At 36.5% G+C, this 26,425-nt stretch overlaps 1 protein-coding gene across 1 annotated transcript in view; it reads left to right on the forward strand.

Annotated features, from left to right (window-relative positions):
- ANOS1 (anosmin 1) overlaps positions 1-26,425 on the forward strand; it is a 137,440-nt gene that overhangs the window by 19,648 nt on the left and 91,367 nt on the right. The window contains exon 2 of the mRNA XM_068921409.1: positions 9,317-9,364. Within this exon, the coding sequence (XP_068777510.1) occupies positions 9,317-9,364 (48 nt within the window). The remainder of the gene's footprint in view (positions 1-9,316; positions 9,365-26,425) is intronic.

Raw genomic sequence — 26,425 nt, forward strand, 5'->3', positions numbered from 1 at the left:
TGGGCTACATTTTTTGTCACACCCTTGAACCAACATATATTTTTATTGTCTCATTATTTCATTGTATACAGGAAAAGTTACTCTATGACATAACAGAAAAGGCACATTAGAAGCATTTCGGAAGGATTAGAGGGTTTGGAATAGAGGCTAAAAATAAATACTCAGTAAGCCATGTTTTATTTACGATATTCATGCAACTAGATTAGTTTCTATTCACTTCAATTGGATTACTTAACCCCAAGAAATTTGAGCAGGATTTGGCCCAGTGTATATTCCTGAGTGTGAGGTTCCATATTTGCTTTTAATATCTTCAAGTTAGTGTCTGTATGTTTAACTCCTCCTATTGCTTGGTGAAGTTTATTTTAATCTCAAGTTTCTTTTATAGATCGATAGAAACTTCTGCTAAGTAGAGTAAGACCTCAGTTCAGATTGGTGTTAGAAGTGGTAACAAGGAAGTCTGTGAAACCACAAGAAGGCAGTCATAACTCAAAAGTGCGACAGAGACACAAGGCTCATTTGTTTTTACAGCTTGTGTTCATCTTGTAGTTTTTCTATCTATTTGGGAAGATGATACTGTAGGGGAAAAATAAAGGTGTTCTATATTAGATGACTATCTCTTTAAGAACCTGCTAATGATGGCAGCCAGACAAAAAACACTGATGTGTCTTGTCTCTCATTTCAGGTGGTGTATACTAATTTTTTTTTTTTTTGGTAATTATTCTGATCTTAATGGTTTATCTTTCTGTGTTTGCAGTGTTTGCATTTTGGTGAATGTAAAATTTTGACTTTACATATTTCAATATCAACTCTAATGAAAACAGTCTGTAATAGAAATGAAGGTTAAAGGTGACCTGCGTGTTTGGGAAATATCAATACACGGTTTAGGTTAATACGGTTTTATTCATTCCCAACCATCTGCAGGAGGACCTCGCCATATCATTATCATAGGAGTTAGTACATTACAGATGGTGGCAGCATTAGTATAAATCTAAAAGAAAACTTGACTGAGACATTCTAAAAATAATAGTGTTACTTTGCCTTTGATTAAATTATCTGTGATATGCATTTTTTGGTGTTAAATCCAGATGTTTAAGACTGTACTGTTAGGCTGTTACCCGTGATAATTTAATTTTGATTTATATTTACAAACTGTAATTGTAACACCAGAATGAATTGTTAGGCAAATCAGTTTTACAGCTACTTCTTACATGCAGTCACCTCTTTAACTTTAATTACTTTGGTTTAACCAGTAACCAACACTTACTTTTCTACAGTTTTAAGGATCTGTGATATAGAAGTAGATTCTGCTAAGAAAGATGTGTATTTCATTTAGCTATGAAGGATCATAGTGAGTAGTTACAGTAACAGATGAGGTCCAGATATGTGTTCTAAAATGTGTTCTTCCACTCAGCTTCCTTTTCATAATACTGTTGCTCAGTTTATTAGAGGAAAAAAAAAAAAGAAAGAAAAAGTAAAATCCATTAAAATCCATTATATGTACTTGAAGGATAGAAGAGAAAATATATTTATATATTTAAAGATAATTCTGTATTTCTACATAAATTTCTTTTATATAACCCACTCATCATTAAGTTATCCAAGTTGTGATGGCAGTATATTAAACAATGGGACTAATATCTGCTAAGTAGCGTGTGTTCTCTTATCTTCTCTCAGGGTAGAGCCATATGCAGTGATTTTGTTTGTTTGTTTCAGTAAGTATTATATGTTTTGTTGTTTTGCCTGGTTTGGGTGGTCTTTATCTGGTTTTATGGTTGAAATTTTGCTTTATATTTTTCTTAATGAGGGCGAAGTCTATGGAACGTTTTCTTCTTTTCTGGGAAAAGCGAACAGGTTATTGCAGACCTCGATCCATAGTTTCTTGCTGTCAGGGTGCAGCAAGGGCTGGCTGCTCCCCAAGGACAGGGAGCGAAGGGTGACTCCAGTGCAGGCCGTGCCCTTGCCAATGGTGCGCAGTCCCACAGGGCCCACGTGCAGTGGACAGAGCTGGGGGCTGGTAGCAGGGTCCATCGACAGCCCTCGGCACAGCAAGTGATGAGCCAGGTTCAGGGTCCTTCCAGGGGTTCCAGCTAGGAGCAAAAGGAGAAGACCAGGGACAAGGCTGGAGACAAGGCTATAGCAAGGTGTCTAAAGTCCGTCCAGGAGACGTGGCCAGAGAGAGGCTACAGCGTACATCCAAAGGTCCATCCAGGAGGCGAGTTACCTACAGCCCAAATCTGGGGTCCAGCAGGAGGCAGGGCTCGACACAGGCTCCTGCAGCATAGCTGAGGCAAGGGCTGAAAGCCCATGTGCCTGGTATGTGTGTGGATGGTGACCCCAGGTGAAGCTTGTCTGGGCCATTAAGGCCAATCGGTGCCCTCAGAGCCCTGACACCAGCCTATACAAGCTTGACTTGTAACATGTTACAAAAGGTTACAAAGGTGAAAATATCAGCTAAATTCTCTGGAACAATCAAAAATGAAAATTGAAGGTTAGGGATTTAAAAGAAAAAACCCAAAAACACCAGTGAAGTACTACAGTGGTACTGTATAAATCATGCCATGCCCCATTTTGAATGTTATATGCTGTTCTGGTCCTTCTAGCTCAGAAAAGGTGCAGTAGAAATAGAAAAATTACAGCGAATAATAACAAGACAGTTCAAAGCTATGAAATGTACCACTGATTGCCCATTCAGTTCTTACAATTTTGCTTCAGTAAGCATTTTTTGGAGTGCACTTTTAGATAGAAGACATTGCTGTGTGGAATTTGGTTTGATTCAGTATGACTACTCTAAAATACTTAGGTATGAACCTCAGTCTTATTTTGTCATATTACCTATTTCCCACTCAAAAACACCTTTGTTAACTGTTTGATGAACTTTTTAGATATAGTTGAAAAGCTTAGGTAAGTGAGGCATGATTTTGGAGAGGCAATCTCTTGAAGTCCCTTTCTTCTCTCCTTTTTTGCTGTGGTTAGGATTACTACAGTCTGAAACTGCATTCCAAATTTAGTGGGAAGGTAACAGACAGACAATTTAGAGTATTCATGACATCTGTTTTATGCAAATGATTTTATATGTAATTACTTTAGGCTTTATAAATTTGGTAGAGAGAGATCTGATTATAATTTGGAGATATTCCTGCATGTCCATTGATTAAGAGACTTACCATCAAAATGTGAATGCCTGCTGTGAGATTCTGAAGTAGACTGTGTAAATATTCTTCAGGCTTTAAAGTGCTTGGTTTTTTTTGTAGTATGACAGTGTTTTGTATTAGCTGGGATTTCCTAGTAGTACCTAGGGTTGTCACATGGCTTAATGTAGCTTAGAGGCGATGAAAGCATCAGTAACCAAAGTCTGATCACTTTCTTCTGGGATGGGATGAAGTATCCCAATTGAATATAATGGAAACTGCTGCTGTACACGCAAACATCACTCCTGTTTGTCTAAGTGTCAGAAATGGTCCTGATAAACGAGATATTCAACTTGTGATTCTTTGGTTCTTGCTTTATTAAATTTAATCCCATATTAGAACCATTGTAAGCCAACAGAAATTCCTGAGTAATTCATTTTTACTTGAGATAAAATTTACAATGAAATAAGAAACTATACAAGGAACAAGATTTTCAAATTTCAGTTATTTATATGTCCTTCCTACCCTCTCTGGATAGAGCTCAAGGGGCCAGAATATTTCTGGGGTTCTGTTTTCTTTTATGGTAGTTTCGTCTAATACTAACCCTTTTCTGTGTAAGTCCTCTTCAATGGATGGCCTTCAAACTTGCCTTGCAATGAACAAGCCTGTAGAAGTGAAAGACACTGAAAAATATGCTTGCATAAAGCAGCGGCCTTGTTTTCTAGAGGCAGAGCTTGTCATTGGGCCTTATGACCTTTCTCATTCCTGTCTCTGATTCCACATATCTCCTGTTCATTTCTGAGAGTGGTTTGATTTCATTGGATGGGTTTCACTCTAGCCTGTTGCCTAGAGTATTTTCAAAGGGCCTAAGGACTTAAATTACCTCTGGCTTGGTAAGACACTTCCGGGGCATGTGTCCTAACTGTTACATTAAAACGGCATCCTCTTCCCATTTTTCAGCCAAGTGTTAAAAGAAAAATGTGAGCCAATCATTTATAGGCACCAAGGTAAGTAAAACACCACAGCGCTGGAGCGGAGCTTGGGAGTACGATTCCCCTTTTTATACATCTACTTTAAGTTTGTGCTTAAGCGTAAGAGGAAGGGCTTTCAGAAACAAAATTTGTTTTAGCGTTTCCTATCTGCTGGGTTTGGTATCTCTGTCCACCAAGTGTACTGGCTTTTTTGAAGTTTGTTCCTAGGTGCATCTGCTTTGGTATTTGGGAACTGAAATAGCTAGTTTGAATTTGTTAATTCCATTCTGAGGGCCAGGCACCTCTAGGTTGGGCATGGGACATACCGGATTGCAGTAGTTAGACCCAAATTCAGACAGGGACTTTAGTGAGCATGCAGTGAGGAAATGTACATCAGGCACAGTATACATGATATTTTACCGTTGCATGTAATTTCATGTTGTAGAGATTTTTGAAAGGTTGAGGAAAATGTGGAGACCCTGTCTCTTTAAATTCATCAGTGCAGCAGCTATTGGTTTGTCTAGTCAATTGCTCTGTTTGACGTCAGTGGGAGGCTGTCATTTGAAGGGTTTATTTCTGTGTTTCTCTTGTCATCATGAAACAAGCAGGGAGGTCTTTGGGTCTTTGTTTGTCGGGAGATGCCACTTCTGAAGGATAGAGGTTTCACTCAAAACCTGAACTGAAGATTGGGCAGGGGAGAAAAGACCTTCAAAACTGCTAATAGCAACGCAGGTATTGTCATAGCAGATTAAATGGTTAGTTCATTTTGCGCAGTTGATCTCTGACACTTCAAAAGAAGGGCTGTTTTTTCCTAACAAATAATCAGGGACAAAGATGCAAATTGAGGGAAATTATTTTTTTGCCTTTGCTGCAATGAAAGGCCAGTTTTTACTTGTTTGTAACAGTTATTAATTCATCTATCTACAGACTGCAGATAGATGAAGACAGATTCTTTCTTGCCTCTCTGCTTGCAGTTTTATCTTACAAGATCCTGCACAACTTTTATTTTTTCAAGGCAGGAGGGGCACAGAACACAGATGTTTCTCTTAACTCCTCAGGCCAAAGGACATTTGTGGTTTACCAGTGGAAAGCAAGTATGCGCATATACCAGGCTTCATTTCAGCAAGTAAGACTTGATTAGAGATACCAACTTAACCAGTTTCATTGCAGATATTTGTGGTTTGAATTATTATGGAAAAATCTGAATGATCTTAAAATATTTGTCTTATTATCATTATTATTGTTTCCTTTCTTTACTTTTGTAATCACTTGCCTTTTACATGTCTGGTTCAGATCCCTGGGGAATTTTCAAGGGCAATCTGTCTCTACATTCAGTGGACAACAAAAAAGCAAAGCCAAATAATCTTGGGTCTTCCAAGGCCTGATCCTGTTTGTCTATGTTTTCATTTCAGGCATACTGAAAGGCATTTGGGGCTCAGGCCGTGGCCTGAGTTCCTTTTGCCTCTATCGACTATGTGATGTTGGGGACGGTTTTAGTCTTGTCTACCTGACATCTATCATGTGACCTCAGTGCTGAGAAGATAGAATAGCTGCAACTTGCCCTGTTGAGCACAGTTGCTTTTCTTCTTTAGCATACAAATTAAGATATCTCAAAGCTTGCCCTGAAGGCAGGCTTATAGGTGAGAATAAAAAGTGGTATTTAAGTCCTCCCCAAAGCCATAGACAAAGTCAAAACTGTCACTGGCTTGATTCAGATCAAGAGTGGGTTTGAAGAAGAACAGATGTGAGGGGGATCGAGGATGTGATCCTGAGGCATGTAAAATGCTCCAGATAAAGTACAGAATTTCTGATGCTTTGAAATTATGGTTTCAGCCAGCTACACTGGATTAAAAACAGAAAAAAAAAATCACAGCTGAACATTCATATAATTCAGATTACCCATTTGTAAAAGGAGGGGTTCCCGCTTCCTCAAACACCTTATTGTTCAAAGAAAGACTCTAGAATTTGCTTTCACCTTTTAAAATGAAAGATCATTCAAATCAGTATTAGTTTATACGAAACTGATGTTGCTAAACAATACTTTGGTTTTTCTAAACTTACTTTTTAATTCAAGTCATAAGAGTTTTCAGTAGAAAAACTAAAACATTTGTAGACATTAAACATTATGAAGAAGGAGGCCCACACATCTGGACGTTAACTGCATTACAGTTTCAAGTAACAGATATAATTCAAAAGCAGGAGGGCTTTTTCCAGGTCAATGGAAAGCAGCAGCATAACTGAAATAAAGCGGCAAGCTGGTACTAATCTGTTATTGCAATCAGCTACCTCTGTCACATTTATATGAAGAAGAAAGGGGGGAGAAATTGAAAGTAGCACATAAAATATTGTCTTAACATTACACTGGCTAGATCTGTAAATGGAAATAATAAATCCTTGTATGGCATTGAGGATAATACTAACATATTCGCACTAGCATGTGTTATATACAGCTATTCTAAAGTTTTATTTCTTCTGTTTATGTCCCCTTCTTTTTGAAGGGGTTGGGCCTCATGTGTTGCTCATATTTAGCTATTCTTATACCCACAAATCTTGCTGTTAGCCAAGTTCTACAGTAATTAGAGATAAATATGATACTAGAAAGTGAAATAAGGATTGCATAATAGACTGTGAAGGTAAGACAAACAAATGTTCATAAAGTATTGAAATTAAAATCTATGGAGCAAAAATGTTTGAAATCACTTCTAAATGAGCTTAGAAGTGGAGAGCAGTGGATATATCTTTACATTTATCGTCTCTAGAGCTGCTTAGATATTACGAGAATAGACATTTTTAGCATCACAGCTTTTATATACTCCTTGTTTTTCATGTAAGATCTTGACATTTGAATAAAACATTGAGGTGAAAGCATAAGTACAATTTGCATTACTTTGGTTTTTAACGTGCAAGAGTAACATGCAAATTGAATGCATTAATATCAGTTCCTGAACTTCCTGATGGGTTTGGTCCAAGTCCGTGCTGCTGTTAGCAGAAAAACTCTCACCGATTTCTCTTTGCATTATATCTGATTCAAAATGTGCTTATTGTTCAAAGTGCAGAAAGCACTAATTTATTTTGGCTGTCTGAAACACTTCCATTTCTTGCCTAGTTACCCTATGCTCCCCAGTTTTGTCTTTCCTGCTGACGGAAGCTTAGAGAAAAATTCCGAAGATGATTCTGATTTATCCTTGGAAGTGACTTACTGCTGGTATTTTTAGGGAACCATCTTTAGCAAGCTGTGCTCCTTTCTTTAAGTACTAAAGCGAGGTGCCTCCATTAGATGACTGATCTAGCCGAAAGTTTCGGTTTCTCCTGGTCTCCGAGTAGATCTTTGTAATTCTATGCAGCAATGCATAGATGAGTGTGCTTAGCTTAAAGCACAAGCAGTCCTGTTGATACTGTTAGAACCACTTGTGTTTAAAGTTACAAGCAGGTGTATGTTGTGTGCTATATGAAGGCTTTAATTTCTGCAAACTATCTAATGGGACCGTGTGAGTCAAAATCCGTGCTGTTTTCTGTCCTTTCACTTCTGTGCCTTCTGGTCCTTTTGGTGTACAGTGTCTTAAGTAAAAAGGGATTCTGGTTCTTTTTAGCTGTTTTTGTGTTGGGGCCAACCTCCTGTGACAGCTGGAAAGTTTTTTGGCATGACTTGAATAATCTCGGGAGCTTGTGTGAAGGTATACTACGTACACGTATGAAGACAGTTGTAAACATGATCTCTGCAAATATTTCCTCAGCGGGAGCCAGCGCCAAACCATAGGCTTCATGGCTCTGATAGCATGGTTCTGTATTTAAGCTTACAAGCTTTGCTGAGAACACAGAGTACTGCTGTGCTAAGAAACTGGTCTCATTGGCTTGGGTACAGTGCACGATAATGCATCTTTCTTCTGCTGGCTTAGAGTTGTTGCACATCCAGAGACTAATCCTGGCTTTATGATTGTGATTTTATAAATAAGTTATGTGTATATATATGTTATTTTCATCTCCTCTTATGGGAAAAAAAAATAAAAATGTAGTCCTGCTAATCCTTCTGTGCCCTGGCTGACCTGAACTTGTTTTCCTAGAGACTGTTGTCCAGATCTACGCTCAGTGCCAAAGGTGACGGCCTAGTACAGTCACATTAATTCATCCCTTTGGAAATACCTTGCCTAATTAATTTGAAAGGATGTCTTTTTACTCTCTCGTGGGCTCACCATTATTGATGGATTGTGCTAATATTGTGACTAGTGAATTTACCTGAATCTTTTTTTTGTCCTGTTTCCAGCTGATGAGCTCACAAGTTATGGAAGAAAAGTATACGTTAAAGTTCCTAAATGCATGAACACTGTGGTGGTATAGTTGTACCCCGTTTCCACTGCTCAGTCCACAGGGTGAGACCTGCTCACCCAGGTCTTCCTTGCTGCTCTTTTAATCCTTCTCCGTACAGAAAATGCATCAATATTTTGTGTCATCTGTTAACCCCACCTGCACACACCTCTCTTTCCTCAGCTGTTGTTTTAGTAGAAAATGTCGTTTCCAAAATTCACACTTCCGAACTGCAGCAGAACAGCAGGTTGCTGTATGTCCCCATGCCAGTTTTATATCTTGCTATTCTCACCATGTTCCCTTGTTCTTTGACTTAAATAATCATTTTGCATGTGGTGCTGTCTTGGTGGTTTTATTGCAGTAAGGATAAATGAGAGCTATAGTATTTCCTGATCTGAAAAATCAGTTATCATATCAAAGATATAAAACACAACTGGCATAATTTACTTTTGGTAAACTCATGACACATTTGATCCAATTTTCCAATTACTTCAAAGATTTTTATTATCTTTCCTCATTAATTTATACTAAGTATTACATTTTTTAAAAATGCACGAACTTTCAGTTCATGAATCACTACCCATCCCTCTCAAATTCCTAAATGAAAGAGTTACCTTTATTTTCTTCTCGACAAAGTCGAGATAGTAAATGCTTACGAAGGTGGCCTAAAGGGAAACTTTAGTTTGTTTTCCATCAGCCTTGATGAAATGCTTTCCTAGCTTTTCTACGGTCACTTTACATTTTTCCGTGCATTTTAGTCAGCGTCAGAATCGAGTCAAGATTGATACTAACGTCTAGGTACTACACCATTCTCTAAGCAGAGCCAGAAGGTGAATTCTGTTTCAATTTGTTTGTATGATCAGATCTGCTCTTTAAGAAGTGTAGATATTCATGTATCTTTTCATTGTTTTTCAGAACAATGGATCACTTGCTTGGTGCCAGAATCATAAACAGTGTTCAAAGGTATGTTCTTCTCCCCTCTCCTTGTTTACCAAGTTATCTGGTTGCTTTCAACCTCTTATATGTAAATTTAAATGTTTTTCATCTTAACCTGTTTTCTGAAGCATCTGATTGTATTTTATTTGGAAACCTTGACCTATAATAAAGTATCCAAAATTAACACTAAATGATTTACTCTTTTAGAACAAAGGAATCATGTCTGAGGATCAGTATTCAGTTTAGGCAAGCCAATGTAATTCTGTGGTTATCAAAAAAAACTTCACGCTGGCTGAAATCTGACCTATCATTTCTGTTCTTTCAGTATTTTTGAACAGAAGAGAGGAAAACTGTCAAATACGTTAAAATATTCCCCAGGCAGCGCTGGGTATGCCAGCGTTCCACATTTCAGTCAATTTGGGTATTTAATTTCTAGAATGACACTTAATTTCTTTGATGCAATTCTTGATACAAATCCCCGTGGCTCTGCTGATGCCCTCTCCTATGCTGGCTCTTTAACCCTGAAAGCTTAAAGGGTAGGTGAGGTAGCAGTCAACTGATTGTAGTGTACCAGACTCTTTCCAGGGTGCTTGGAGAGAAGCAACAATGCTTCAGCGGCTTTGGCAAATCAAAGTGGAATTACACATTGTAGTCACTGACTGCTACCTTCATAAACATAATGGAAGATGCATCCACTGCTTGCCTTAGAAGCTTACCTGAAAATTGTGAAGAATGCATAGTAAGGAAAGAAAGTATTCAGAGTTTCCTAAGTATCTTTGCCTAATCTTCCTGAAAATGTATTCCCACAATTGAGTCGTTTTAACATAAATGTTTACTTTTTATTTGGTGATGGATGTATTGTAAATGGGCTTTAATCCATGTAGTGCTATTCAATATTGTTTTCTTAATGTAATTTGTGTAAATGCTGATGTTAACCCTTGTTTTTAACACATGGCAACCTCTTCTATATAGAATTTCTTATACAGAATGCTTCTATATAGATTTTTTTTTTATACAGAACGCTTCTATATAGAAGCATAACATCAGCATTTAAAGAGTGAGGTTATTGACTCACTGATAGTCTAATCTAGTTTAATTTGAAGTAAATGGGACTGGAAATGGACTAATTCATTACTGACTATGCCATTGCAGAAAAATAAAACAAAGTTGATCACTTTTGCCAGTATTAAAAACAGGGTATGACCATGTGAGTAGAAGAAGAGAATGGAACAGTTCGTATCAGCTCTGCCAAGCTCCTAAGGGTTGCAACGAAATCTCATCATTCATAAAAAACAAAACAAAAAACCCAAAGAGGTGCAGAGGATGTGGTTTATCGTAACTAAATTTCTTTCTAAGGAAAGTGTGGGGATTGTGCCCCTTACTGCAGCGATCCAGATGTAATTTTCTTTTTTCTTCAGTTATCAAGGCTGCCATGGTATCTAATCTGAAAGGTTTCCCAATGGCTTATTTTTGACTAACGAGGAAGGAATCATACAAGAGAATTTGTCCAGCTTCTCAGGCAGGGCAAAGGTTATATTAACATCTCTCTGAGTCACTCCAAGTTCATAGAATCGACATAAGATTAATCTTAAGTAGTATGAATTTAAGGAATACCTTTGGATTGTATTACTCTTGAAATCAGTATATGAATGCTACAAGTCAGGATTATTTTAAAATTGAAAATGCAATGACTGTTAAGTTTTAAATTACTTAATGTATCCTTTACAGCCATCATACCTTATGTTTTCATTCTTTCTTAGGAAGGTAATGCATTTTCCTTATGATAGCCACTTTGCCATCTTTAGAAAAAGAAATAAATGTAAACTTGGCTGAATTGTTAGCTGAACTGGATATGAGCAGAACTAAGGAACATATGTTTATGACAAGATTTAGTCTTTTGTGTTTTGCAGTGTAAAAGTGAATGGTCACATTACACAAACTTTGAGTAATGCAGTGGATTGAGTTAAACTTTAAAAAATAAAAATGCAACTTCCTTTCACTGTTTCTGAACTTTAGATGAAAGTAATGTTGTTAAATATGACTTTTTTTTGGAAGATTGCTCCACCTTTTATTTTTGTGCTTGTAATATGTAGTGACACAGCCTTTTGAGGTGTCTGTGGTACAGTACAGATGACAGCATATGTCCAGCTACTTTGTTAGCAGTGGGCCTCTGTGAAACAGAGAAGCACCTTTAGTCAGCACAAATATTTGAGTCTGATACATAGTGAAGAAATTTTATTTGAAAATTGCATCAATTAAACAGTAGCTGATAAAACAATAAAAGATTAGGTGCTTAATTTAGTAACTTTTTATTATTTTCTTATTTCATAATGGGAATTACAAGATGGAAAAGGCACAGTGGGTTATGCAGATCTCTCTACTTACTTGTAACATAACCAATCCAAATCATATTTTAGAAGCATTTTCTTTATTTCCAGGATATAAAATAGCCTCTAAAAGTAGAAGCCCTGGATTGGGAGATGGAACTATGAAAAGTAAACATCAGCATAAAGCATCCAATAGATGTAGATTGGTTTTTCATGTGTCTTCTGCTCATTGCAAAGACATCTGATCTATTTTGGCTTCAGTTTGCTTAAAGCTGAAACTGATCTGGCAGAAAGCTGTTCTGACGTCTCTCTCCATTATCCTCTGAGAATGAGATCAGTCCAGTATGAAATTCTGTGTAAATCTTGTGGCCACGATCTTGTACATATCAGTACAAGAATATAGCAGGGAATATATGAGTATACTATCATACTAGGAAAAATAATTTTTTTTCCGTATTGAAGTCTGTACTCCTTACATGTAAAGGACACTTCTGTAGTTGAAGACAGCTGTTGTTAAAATGTTGTACAAGTTTATTTTGTCAGTTAAGCAACTCTAAAGTAAATTCAAATTATTGTAACAGTACCCCCTAATACAAGTGTAGACAACAATTCTGTTGGTTTGAAAGTGAATACCTTTGAGAACCACTAATTTTTCAGAGAGATAAATATAATGAACTAAAATGGTTATAGCTCTCACAGGAACAGTTGTACATTGCTACCTACATCCCAAATGGCTATTTATTTTTGTTATTTTCATGGAGCAAGTCACAAAAGCATGACTATAAGCAGCAAGATATGCCCCGATGCCTTTATATGTATAATTTAATTTAATGCGACCTCTCCAGTGGCCTATTTCACAAGATAAAACTAGAGGGAGCTCTTGAATGCTTGCCCTGTTAGACATCAGATAGGTAATTTCGGTATGTTAAAAATACTCTATTAATAATCATTAGGATAACTCTAGGTTTGATCATTAAATAAAATGCCATTTTTCTTTGCGGTACTTATGTATTTACTGCCATGATGAGCTCCTCGCTCTTTATCTGTGCTTCTACTGACTTCTTTGGAAGACCGAGGGCTTTCTTGGGGTCTTATCAATTCCCGAGTTGACTTCCACTGCAAATATGAATATTGAGGTAAACTTGGACAATGTAGACTTGATCTTGCACTGCAGTCAGTGAAGTTTTTCATGAACTTCTTTGAAAATAGATTCAGAACCAGAAGTTTTTTCTCTCTAATTTTGTGCACATTTCTATTATTTTGGTCTAGAGTGTGCCCTCTATAGTATTTTGTAGTCTGTCTTTTTTATGTTTTGTTGTTTTGTATCCTGTTCATTTTTCTTTTCTTTTTTTTTAACTCTCGTGTGGTCTCAGAAGAGTAAGAATTTTTATAGAAAGTGAAGTTGAATGGAGCAAACAAATCCTTATTTTTTAGTCCTGTAATTAGGGTAGGTATCTAGTGTATTTCAATTTCCTTTAGTCCCTAAAAAGATTATACGTTGACACTGAAGTCTTCCAACAGCTTTATCCAGGCGAGAAGTGTTTGATATCGTTGGTTAGGTTTAAAAAAAATGCTTTAGGGTTATTATACTTACAAACTACATTTTAAGTGACAATGTTCTATTTATATGTTGACTAAAACAGTGAATATTAATTCGGTAACTATTTAGTTTTGAAATTGGGTCTTTTAACTTCTTATTATTTAATATATTCAACAGTAAGTTCAGTCTTGAAAACTTAGTGGCTTTTTCTTTAGAAATAATTTAGGGATTGCTATGGCGTGGTATATTTTAGGACCTGCTTTTCTTTATATTCTGAGGTTCCATTCAGATTTGGTGTAGATAGTGAATGTTAAACAAATAGCATTTCTTTTCTTTTGCTTTGTTCTATAGTAGATTACTGACAGTCTGTTAAGAGTTGCTGAATATTGCAAGGATGGGCTCATAAGCAACAGCAGACGAAAGTGGAACTGCAAATTGGAGAGACGGAGAAAAGGCAAAATGGGCTGGGTTGGATTGGGGTTAGTATTTCTTTATACATAGTTGTCAGACCAGCACCAGGATCTTAGTCCTCTCTACCCATTACTGGACATCATGTGCGTCAAAAGCTTGTTTGGGGAGAGAGCCAGACAGGTAAAACTGTCTCTTCTTTCTTCCACACACGTGACTACATCCTAACCCAGCTCCTCATGCCAACAGCTGGCCCAGCAGAGAAATAGGAAAACAGAAACTCTTGTTATATCTATTTTTGGGTTGGGAGGAGACAGTAAACACTGGAATCTGAAAGGTACAGGATAACTTTGCCAGCTAGACTTATGCCTTACATCACAGAAAGGTGTTTAGGCTTCATATTACAATTAAAATATTTTAATTCTTATAATCTATAGGCTATCTTAAAAAAACAAACACACACACCTCTGACTCAGGTTAAACGTATGAGTAAACAAATTAAATCTGTGTCAGTCTTCTTCCTTTCCCTCTTCTATTAGTAATATTTTCTCTCAAATCCCATACTCTGAGCTGCCTAAGTGATTATTTTAGTGTTACATGGTACAGGTTATATACGTGAAGAAGTAATGTATGTACTGATCTCATCTAACATAAAATAATCTAATCTCTTATTTCAATTCAAAGAGTCCAAATTATTTTCAAAGCAGGTATTTAATCTGCTTTGATACATCTTTGTCACACTCCTTAATAAGGAGAAGTTTCCTCTAAATGACAGCATGTTGAACAAACTTCATCTTCTTTTATTTTTGGTTTTAATGGTAGTTGCTAGGGAGCAAAGGGTGGGGTAGGTTGATGTTCAAAATCCCATTGGTTGGATATATAGAATGTCTAAAGCAGAATGTCTAGTTCTGCTTTAAGAAGTGTCCATGACGTTTTGTGTTTGAGATTTGTTTATCACTTGTTAAAGAGTGATAGGTCTCGGGTTATTTTTACCTTTTTTTTTTTTGTTCTTAAAATTTCATTTTAGGAACAAAAATCACATCATGAAATGTCTGTTCACTCTTACTCTTGCTACAAGCCCATTTCTCATTGATATTAATGAGAAATTCTGAGTAGAGAGATCTGTGTACAATATTGAGAGAATAATTTTACCCAGTTATGGCAATTATGAGATACATGTTGTCCTGAGCTGGTCATCTACTTGCAATTCCCAGTGTTCATGAGAGTAAAAAGCCGTATTCTTGTCTTTACCCTCTGTACAGATGTTCTTATTGCCAATTTCATGATACTGCTTCTCAGGAGGAAATGCAATTTACTTAATGGGTTCAGAAGAAAAGCAGAAAACATTCTCTAGTTTTCACAACTGAAAATTTTTCTGATGCGTAGTAGCCCACTAACTACATATTTATATACTGACTGCACAGAGGAGAAGGGTCTGTTTCAATCCTCTTTTTATGCTGACCAGTAACTTCCCCTTTGTGGAATCCATTTGAACTAAAAGCATTACAGGAACCATTACAGTTGTTGAACAGCATTCCACTAACAAGAATACAGCTATTTGTGGATCAAGATAACTACATGATGTGTGCCAAGTCATCAAAGTCTGGTCCAGTAAAATAGGCTGTGACAAACTGTTCAAACATGTCAGGCGTAACAGTATCACACTGGAGGTTTGCTGGTTTTATACAATGGCAAGAATCTGTTTTCTGTGGTATTTTGAATTTCCCCACTGACTCCATGTTTGCTGTTAAATTTCACCTTCAAATCTTTAATTCTTGTTTAAGACTTTACCTCTCCTTAACTTGTCCTCTGAAAAGCTTTTGTCCCTTGTCCTCCACTAGTGTTGCTGTGTGTGCCCATTTCTCAGGTTCTTACTAATCTGTTTTCTTCCTTTCTAGTTGTGCTTACTAAGCCCAGGATGACCCCTGCCCACCCCTGTCATTCATGAAGCTCTTCTCTTGTCCTGAAATTCCACTACTTTCTGTTATCTTATTAACAATGAGTCCAGCTAAACTGTGTGTAAATGCAGAGAGTTTTCTGTTGCTGTTCTATTCTTTGTTTTTACATTGTGAGCTCCATAGTGCAGAGGACAGTATTCTCAAGTACTTCGAAAGTGCTAAGCACATAACAGGTGCTTCACTAAAAAAACAATAATAAGGCATGAATGCTAAGCAGGAGTAACGTGAAATGATGAGGTGCTCTACATTTATACTGATTTACCAGAAAATGTATTTTAGTCCTAAGAAGGATCAAAATTACTGGGAAAGACATTTTAAAAGAGTTTGAAATGTGTGTGTGTGTATACACACATATATATATATATATATATTTTTTTTTTTTACAGCTCTTTACACAAGTTTCCCTTTTGGTAAACAGCTGAAAGTCAAAAGACCAGGAGGCATAATTTAGAATTGCATGTGCAGTGGCATTTACAAGAACTGGAGATAAACAGGGATCGTCATAATGCACTGTGAATTGCAATACAACTTTCTTGTTCCTAGTAGCCAAGACAGTGGTCAATTGATCTGCAGGAAGGCTGAAAGGCTGTTTTTGAGTTTTTAGAACTGAGAGGGAAATGTGAAATTAAAGATGAATAAGTTTACAAAAGCTGCAGCCAAATAAACATTCTCCTTCGAAAAGACAACTCTGATTTCTTTTTAGAATAACACACACTCCTGAATTCAATCTGTGAGCAATTGTTCAAGGCTTCCAACTGAGCTCTTTCCAAAGATAATGCAGGTGGAAAGACGAGTTAATGGTTTAAACAATTAGAGATTTGATGCACTCTTCCATCTGTCAAAGCCCACTGAAATGAAAGCTCACAGTTTTAATTTGTGCCTCCAGCATCTAACTCAGTCTGAAATGGTGTCAGTGATTTGCCCTGCCCACAGTACTGTCATTCTTATGGTAAGCATTCTGTGCAGTCATGCTGGGAGACTTTTATCAAACATATTAGTGTGCATTTGAGAGATCATTAGCCTGAAGTAGCTGGAACATTCCAGGTTTCTTAGCCTGGAAACTCACATCTCTGCTGGAAATTGTGTTGAGCCACTGTTATTTACACAAGAAAGCTGCAGCAGGGCAGGGTTAGCTATGTAAAATTTAAGAGAAATAGTAATTCTTGATATTATCAGTGTATCATGATTTAAGTACCACCCATGAGAGGGTAAGATAATAGGTGTTTTGATTTTTGGCTAAGAAGAAAGAATGAATAAAAATATCCTGTCTGGCAGATCAAGAAGGAAATTTTTCTTTCATCTAGTAAAAGATAAGGTACAGCCATTTAATAGAATCGGAATTCATAAGAATTGCTCAGATTATTGATGTCCTAAATAGATAAAATAATCTTGAACATATGAAAAGACTAGGAAGGCAGATGTAATACTTATTGCTTGCATTTTTATGTAAGCTTTACTTTTTTTTTATTATATTCATCTATAAGAAGGGAGACGAGGCTAACAGCAATAGTGGTTTGATTAAAGCTAGACTAGCTAAGGAATAGGTTGACTGAAGTTTCTGGATATTTTTGTTTGGGGAAAATAGGAGAAAGAGCTCTGTAATTCAGTGTTTAAGTTTATACAAAAGCATTAGCGTGTAAACGTGCCGTGATGACAGGAATCCCTTTGTTCTCTAAGGGCCTTGAGAGCTGACAAATGAACAGAGTTAAAATCGAATGATGTTAACAGTTGTTGGTAATCCTCTGATTATCAACCCTCCTCTCCAGTTGTGTTAGAACATGAGGCACTGAAATAAATGGAAACTAAGAAAGTTCTTGTTCTTTGCAACTGCCGTATTGGATTAGATCAGTCATGTTTTTAGTCTAATGTCTTGTTACCAGTTGGATTCTTCACAGGTAGGTACACCTGCAGATGCCGAATAGCCTGCTATTAAAACTTACTTAAAACTTACTGCTTAATTTTGGGTTGTGCTATGAAACATAAAGGGTATATTCTATCACTGACACTAGTTTTTGTTTCTCAGCTCTTACTGTTTACTCATTTAAAAGTTAAGATTTTTCCTTGGAGAACAGACTTTGGTGATCCACCAAACATGCTTTGCTTAGCCTTCACTCTGAGTAGGCCTACTGAAAACTTTCTTCTGTTATATGACAAATGATTAGAATGCAGTTCTTTTCTTCTAGTAAAAGATTATCACCTCTGATGATAGCCTTAAGATACATAGGTAGGAAAGGATCATCCTAGTTGTTTATCCCTATGTTGCAGTTATTCATTGATTTGGAATTCTGCAGAGTTTCTTACTGATCTCCATCATTAGTTTATAGAAAACGTTGGCTCTGTGGGACTTGCTTCTTGGCCAGTTGTATCCGTTCCAGTTGCTAATGAAGATAAGCAAACCTGATCACTGTGCTGTTTCAAATTTGCACTACTGAATGCTGAGCATAAAGAGCAAGTGCTGAGCATAACCAGCCAAAGATTAAGTAGCCCTCTTTCACAGAGAAAGGACCCAGAATTGTCATTAGCTGCTGAATTGCGCCAACACAGGCTTTGAGGATAATGGCATAGTAGTCTCAAGTCTAGTTTCAAACATGCAAGTCTTGGCTTTAGATCTCTGATCTCCATACTCTACACTATATACAAATGTACCCTGCAGCTGAGAGAAGTGCTTGCAGACACACATACACACACATACACCCTCCTCCCTGCCAGATATTTATTGAAGTTGGCATTCTGAAGCCCTAAATGCTCCTTTAACTTAGCTTTATCTGCCTCAGTGAACACTGTTCAGAATTCAGGGATATTCACATTGCAGACCCTTTTATGTAGAGGTATTTGAGCACAAAAATAATCCCTTCCTAGAAACTTTTGAAATAGCAACTGAACTGTGCAGCCTAATCAACTGTAAATCTTTGACATCTAGAAAGCAGTTGATTAAGTAACATCTAGCAGAAGGCCAGTCATCACTGGAGCAATGTTGGTTAGACACCAAGACAGTACTATTGAAACTGAGGGGAATTAGCAGAAAATCTGCTTGAAAGGAAACAACAGATATATCCCTTTAAATTGTTAGTTTTCCCGGCTCTCTCACCAGCAAGTTCACTCAAATCTTGTACATACTTTTTCTTATCTTTCAATAAGTTTGTGCTCAGTATTCAGAGGCAAATACGTAACATAAAAGTGTATTTGAGATTTTAATTTCCCAACTACATTCTTAGTTCCTTAAGCTCAGCTGCATGAATGCTACTGTGGAATTTTAATAGCTCAAATAAGTCAGAAAATCTGTACAAAATTTATAACTTTGCAGTTGAGATCAAAATCTTAATTTTTATCTTAGTAAATTATATTTTTTTAACCTAATTAATTCTTGATATAAAACAGGCTGTAATACTCACTTTAAATATAAGATCCTTTCTTCCTCTTGTGGGAGACAACTACAGAGTTTGATTGAATGTAGCTTTAGTTAAGTGACAAAGAGAAAATGTAGTTGCATTGACTTTTAATGTAGAAATAAAATGTATTCAAGCCACTGTAAAGGGACAGAGCCTGAAAACCCTGCATGCCTGTGCCTTAGCTGTGACTTTAAAAAGAGTTTTGCTCGAATAAGCACAGGGCCTTAATAAAAACCCACTGAAGTAGGGAATTCTGACTTTAAAGAAGCTTATATCCATCCATAGGGCAAGATTGTGCTTTTTCAGCTGACTAACCATGGATTTTCTCAGTTACCACAGTATTGAAGGAGATGCCAAAATGTGCTTAGCTAGATGAGGATATTGTGCCAGAGGAAGCAAACTGTCTTTGGGGCGCACAGGCAAGGATGTAAGCACCCTTTTCCCAACACACTCATTGAGGTGTAGGGAGTGTATTGACCTGAAAGTAGCAGCTATGACTCTTCTGAGTGCCTACAAAGAGCTGGGAAGTTACCTGTGGACAGAAGCACTGTCAGTGCCACAACAGAATTCGCAAGTTTTGGTTCATCAGATTTAGTGACATTTAATCGGGTGTTAAAGAAGTAATTGCTTTCTGGCACTGCCTGTATGTTAGAATAACTCTCTGTGCACAAAAACCAAAAATGTTTCTGAGAGGGTGTGGTGTCAAAGAGCTGTATTTGTGCTGTGGATTTTAAGTAGATCTGCTTCCTGAGTTTCATTGGAGAGTTCTGCTTAAAATCAGTCTAGGGTATAGTCTCAGGATAGTTGACCAGAAAGGCAGCCTTTTTTGACGGTTCTTCCGTAACAATCACATGATCTTAATATGTGAATTACAAACATGCATTTTGTTTTTAATCAAATTAAACGGTTTTTTTAGTTCTTTCAGGAGCCAGAAGAATTTAAACATATAGAGGCAGGGAAAACAGAATAATCTTCCTGCAGCATAGAACGATACAGACATTAATCTCAAAGACTAAGATATGCTGATAGAAAGCAGCCACAGAAGAGCCTGCTTTCCAATACTGAACCTTTCTAAAGTCATTTATGTATCTGCAGTTGGATGTAAAGATTGTTTCCTGCATTCTAATTTAAAATTGGTTTATATCCGCATTGTGTGCAAGTTGAACAACTATACTAGATGTCAATTGATGAGGAGAACCATATCGCATTTCTTGAATGTATGTATTTAATGCTTATATGAAATGCAAAGAGCTATTCTTGGTTCATTTTCAACATTGAGAATTTTCTGTACAGGAATGCTGGCAGGATCCACTATACTGAAATGAAAGAAGATAAAGGATAACTATTCAACACTGCTGCTTTGGTGCTCGTACATGTAGATTTAAAAGCAAATTACCCCTTTAGAAAGGTGTTTTTGGTATTTAGGAATGAAAGGATTGCTGTAATTAATTTTGCAAAGGAATTTTTCCTCTGAATCATAAGCCAGGAATCTTGAAGTCACGAGTAAGAATCTTTACTCCAGAATATCTAGTGCTGGACTTGCATTAAGATGTAAAACCTATGGATTCTACCAAGTGTCAGCATTTACAATCTCTAACTTTGGGTAAAGAAAAAGGATGTCTATTTTTTTGTCACTGTGGTACTATTATTGTTATATTAAATATATCCAAAATATATTAAATGCAAATATTCTCAATAAATCAGGGCATGAGCAGGAGCAGAAAACTCAGTCACAGCACCTGAGATTTGAATTGCACCCCTGGAATATAGTAGGAATTTTACAGAGTTAGGAAAGCAGATTCAATTTTTAAAGCAGCTTCATACTGGGAATGAAATATCTCCAATTTTATGATTTATGTAAAACCTTTAGCTATTTTCTCACTGACTGAATTTTGAACTTCTTAGGGATGGAGCTAGCTAGTTTTTATTTTACATAAACACGAACACCTTGTGAGCCGTAGTAAACATGGCATTGGTTAAATAATAGTTGCCACTTGATCATTGTTTTCAACTTATGTCCACTTACAAATGCCTGAAATCAGACTTTACCATCAAGTGGGTCCTCATGTGTTGCTCTTTATAATGTTTAGAATTCTTTCAGTATAGCCTGAAAATAAAATAGAGTAGGTGAATGTATCCCTAGCGTCGTTCCTGCATCTGTTTTTATAAATTATAAAGAACTGACCGTACTTCCTTCTGGCTGGCAAGAGTGCTCATGGGAGGTGTGGTCAGACCCAGCAGGCAGAGATCAGTCTGGCTGCAGTTGTTGATTCTTGTTTGAATCTGGACCGTATTGTTGAGTGATATCTGAGAGTCTCGTTATTCACTCGCTGGGTGGCAGTTATAAAACTCCTGAAGGGCTTTGAGCAGGAGAGGGAATCAGGGTTTTTCAGGTGAGACTTTTGGGAAAGTTAGGAGTTACAGCTGTAAAGAAGCATTGAGACAGTGAGAGCTGACAAGTAACTATTTAAATCAATGAAAAGAATACTCAACCCATCTTAGCCACCTTGGAAGATCATAGGCTCAGAAAATATTTCTTAAAGAGCAGCTGGTGTTTCAGAGAAAGCCTCCAATAGCCTTATAATGGAGATGTCTTCTGCCCGTATATCATGAAGGGTTCTATTTTCCTAACATTATTTACCACTGAAGGTATCTGCATGATAGAAGTATTGCATTTTGTTTAGAGTTCACCTGTTCCTGCTGCACGATTTCCTCATCTGATGGCATCTTTCACTTTGTGTCACCATAAACAACGGCTATGATAATTATGATCCTTTTTTTTTATGGGATCCTGATACAGAAAGTAATCACCTTTTAATTGCTCCTTTTCTTTTTCTAAGAGACGAGTTAAGTCTTTCAGTTTTATGATAACTGAATATTTTAAATTTAATCTGTAGTTATACAATAGATTGGAATAGCACATTAATAATGTATTAAAAAAGAAGAGCGAGAACTAGCTATTTGTTTGTTTGCCTTTTTCCCTTTTAATTTCCCTACCATTGCATCAAGTGAAACCAGAAGAACTGAAATATGTAGTTTTATTGTGTGAAAATGTATTCTTTGTTAATGGACAATAATGCTGTATAAAATTACAATACTTACTTTATTCAAAGTAATATCTGGCTTTAGGGGAAGTCACCTGGATTTTCATGTTTCCTAGGTTTAATAATGGTTTGAGAGTATTACAGAAAAAGAATTTAATCCCTTAAATGGCAAATAAGTAGGTCGTCATCATCTTCAGGGAATGACTTTTTGTCGTTATTCCTGAGTCCAGCATTATGCATATTTATTTTAGAATACAACTTGAAAGTAGTTACAACAAGGAAGCAGGTGTATCGACTTGCAATTTTTAAAGATGGACTTTTAAAACTTTTTTTTGCAGATAGCATTGAATGTAACATAGATTTGCAGACACTATGAACATACGTCGATGCTTTTAATAACTGAGACAGGAAGATTGAACTAGCCAGAAATCCAGGCCTTTGTATTCCCCCCTCTTTACTGCTTCGGTGGTAGAGAGTTTATTCTGCTTTGTGGCAGCCTGAGTATACACATTATATCTTCCCTAATCCAGGAAAATCCAAAACAGAAGTAGATGGAAGTGAAGTATGAGATGCAGCTGTAGCTTGCCAGTGATTCTTCTTCAGAATTATCTTGACCCCTTCATATAAGAATAGTATAGCTAGCTTGGCTCCCATCAGAATTAAGGGAACAAAATAATTGCAGGTAGATTATCTAGATCTCTCAACTGATCTGTCCTGTAGATGAATAGGACTGGTTTGTATGAGCTAGGGTGAAAAACAGAGTGAGTATCCAAACAGAGAAAACATTCTTTATTTATAAAAGACTCAAAAAAATGGAAACATACCAAGTTAAACATCCCTACTACCTTAAAAAATGATTTGAAGGCTCAGTGTGAATTTCTACCATATTTGAGTCTGCTTTCAATTTTACTAGGAAGATTGTCAGCTGTGATACTGATTTAAAAGTGTTTGTTTGCAAAGTGTAATATGCTTATTGTCTATATATACTTATACTTTGGGCAGAGCACACCCGAACGTTAAAGATGGATGATATTTTGTAAAAGTAATATTAGGAGGACACTGTGATAGTGAGGGAGCAGTGAACAGGCAGCATAGTAGTAGGTAGATCATATACCTACATCTTTGCTGAAACATGGCAGCGGATATAGACCCATGATTCTAATGGAGGTTTGCCAAACCTCTGTCTACAAAATCTGACTCTCATTCGAAAATGAGCTCTAGTTTTACTCCTGAAATTTACTATTTATTCAAAAATGAAGTTGTTTGCCGCAGAATTAAAAAGGAAAAAAAGCTTATTTCTCAGTTACTTGAAGGGTTTTTTTAATCTCCACTGAGCTGTCACCACAGTTCTCTGACTAGGTCAGTACAATTCAGAAGTCATGCGCGTGTGGCAAGTGTGTTTTGTGTTTACACAGAAAGTCACGTGATTGTTCAGAGTGACATTTTCAGTAGGTTACAATTTTGTTTTTGCTTTTTCTCCAGAAAAGGCTGAAATACTTAAATACACTTGCACTTTTATTATAGTTTTATCGAATAATGAATTTAGTCAAAGGCACATAAATATGTTTTATAGTGCTGTGATAGAAAGCTAAGGAAAGTTTTCTTTATTACTGACGTTTGTTCGGTGATGACAGGTTATCAAACACTGCAGAGCTGTTTTAACACCTTGGAAGAAGACAATAAAGAAACCTGTGACATAAGCTCAACAAGAAACACTGTGTGTTTTGGGAAATCTGTCATTGAGAAGACAGGCCTGTAAAGGTATCAGGGCTTTTTTGACCTTTCTTCCCCTTTTTTGTATCCTACTCTTTCAGCTTTGCAAGTAACTTCACATTTGGTACTTACCTTGAAAGTAAACCCTACATAACCTAAACATTTTTCAAGCCTATTAATATTAGTATTCCTTATACAGGGGGGAAAAACAGTTTTTGCAATGTTTGTAATTGCATTTCAGAAAACTTGACCGCACTGTTAGCGGCTCCAAAATATTAAAGGCAGTCAAAATTTCTTCTTATTTAAACAAATTATGTGTGTAGTTATTTTGGAGTGAGCTGTCAAAGTGGTAAATATTGCATTAAATCCAGGTACCTCTGATGCATGGTACTGTATGCCTACAGTAATCTGAGATCCGCTGTAATGATTTATGACATTCACTGTGCATACTTTCTTATATTTTATCCAGCATTTGGCTAGCATGATACTCTGACCTTGTCTGATTGAGGATCTCATTTACTGTGAAAGTTGCAAGAACGGTAAACAAAGCCTGGAAGAATTGTCAAGCTGCCAAGTTGTATTGTTCTGTATCTTTTCAAGATAATGCCACATAAATTCATCTGTCTCGACACCTTTGTCTTTTGTATTAAGAAAGCCTTAACTAACTTCTCTGCAGTTTTATGGTTTACCATCTAAAAATGCCACATCTTATAAAGAGATAACAGGTGGAAAGGCTTTTAAGAAAAGGCCTCAGGGAGATGGAGTAAGTTAGGAAAAAATAACAGCAACTAAATTGTCTAAGGGATTCCAAGACTGACAAGATTATATCATAAAAAGAAGATATGAAACATTTAAACATTTAAATAACATTTCTACATTATAATTTATAAATTACTGTGAGTGAAGCTCGTGAATAAATATGTTGTACAATATGTTAACTAGGATAATACAGTTTTGCATGAACAGCCATTTACAAAGTGATAACAGTAACTCTGTAACAGTTGTGTTGTGTTGTGTTTTGCCGGCACCTTCCTCTCTCACCCTCTCAAGAAACCTCTGAAAGAGAAATGTTGCAGTATCTTCAAAGTCTATGGGAGTTTTGCATCTAACTCCTTTAGGCACCCTAAAAAATCTGAACCTAAATCCGTACATAATTTACTTTTAATTGATTATTGAGCTTATTTTAATTGGATTATTTAAATTTGCTTCATTTTAGAGTTTTATCTCTGATAGATAAACATTGACATATAGAATCACATCATGATAATGTGGCTGTATTTTGATGTAATCATTTAATCTATTTTTTTAACTACTGTTTCTAATTAAAGCGAAACTACTATCAACAGTATGCATCTTCAGTAGGTATTTATAGACAATGAAAGTGCAAAAAGGAAAAGTATATAACAAAATGGCTTAGAAATAGTGTTTTGAAAGTGTAATTGTGCATAGTTTTACTAGGATTTGGGTATAACATCTCTAATTTATTTATAACAAAGTTAATTGTCTTCTAGTCGAACAGTTAAATACTAAGGACATCTTTTTTGAGTTGTCCTGTGCCTCAGCCAATTGACAGGAGATAAACTTCTATCCGCATCCCTCCCAGTACTTTCAAAGCGCAGTGGAGCTTATTATAAATGAATGAGTCATACATAGGGTGGAACAAATGCACCATTGGTAGCCTACAGAGATAATAACACTGACCTCCGGTCATTTTACAAGAGAACTCTCTCGTGTAGGTCGACTTCCCACTGCTTTAAACCCATACTAAATAGCCTATTCATGGGGAACTGGATTGACAGATTAGAGATTTATATGCACAAATATAGGCATTAGCAGCATGGTCTCTACGCTTTAGGACACGAGAGGTAGTTTACATGATCTGATCACTAAGAGCAGGAGGACATTTTTCTGTATAAAAGTGGGTTTGTAAACTTCCTTTAGACTTGCTGAAATATGTAGAACAGGCATCAATGTCCAACCTTGCAGTCTGTGCATATGCAGCACTGCCAGTAATACGAAGATAAATTGTTGAGTAAGGGATGTAAGAGGACTGGCGTTTCGTAGGTGACAATGGGGTAGGTGCAAATGGGAAGAGACATTAGGTTGTAAAACAACGTGTTCATAAAAGCACATTCTTTCCTTTCTTCTAATGTGTGTGCAAACACAAAATAAATGAGCAAGAATACATAATTGTGTAAAGGCAGGAAGTTTAACATTTGTCAAATGTTACCAGTTTTGGGAGGATCTGAAGATGCTAAATTTAAACTTCAGAATATGAAAGTGATAATATGCGGTAGTGCTAATGTTTACAGCACAAAGCATAACATCTGAGTTTGTCAAATAACTTCCTTTTCTAACTCTGAAGTGTTAATGTGAACGTAATGCTATTTGTAAGTAGAACTAGTCCACCTGGGGCATACTAGAAATAAATTTAATTTGTGCCTCTGTGCAGAAAGAAATGGGTTTTGATTTTAACGAAAGGCTGTATTGAAATAAGTGATTTCAAAGCAAATGACAAATTATTGAAGAGACATTTTTATTATGGAATAGTGTTCTCCCACAGAGGAAAGAAAAAGAGCAAGAATGGAGAAGAAGAGGGGTTGAGAAGCTTCCCTCCCCGCAGTATTCTCTAGCAGTAATTTAAGGGAAAAAACATGAAGGGAAAATCTTCTGTAGTTTTTTTTTCTTCCCTTTCCCTTCATTTGATTT

This window comes from Struthio camelus, chromosome 1, assembly GCF_040807025.1.
Source record: "Struthio camelus isolate bStrCam1 chromosome 1, bStrCam1.hap1, whole genome shotgun sequence".
NCBI lineage: Eukaryota > Metazoa > Chordata > Aves > Struthioniformes > Struthionidae > Struthio > Struthio camelus.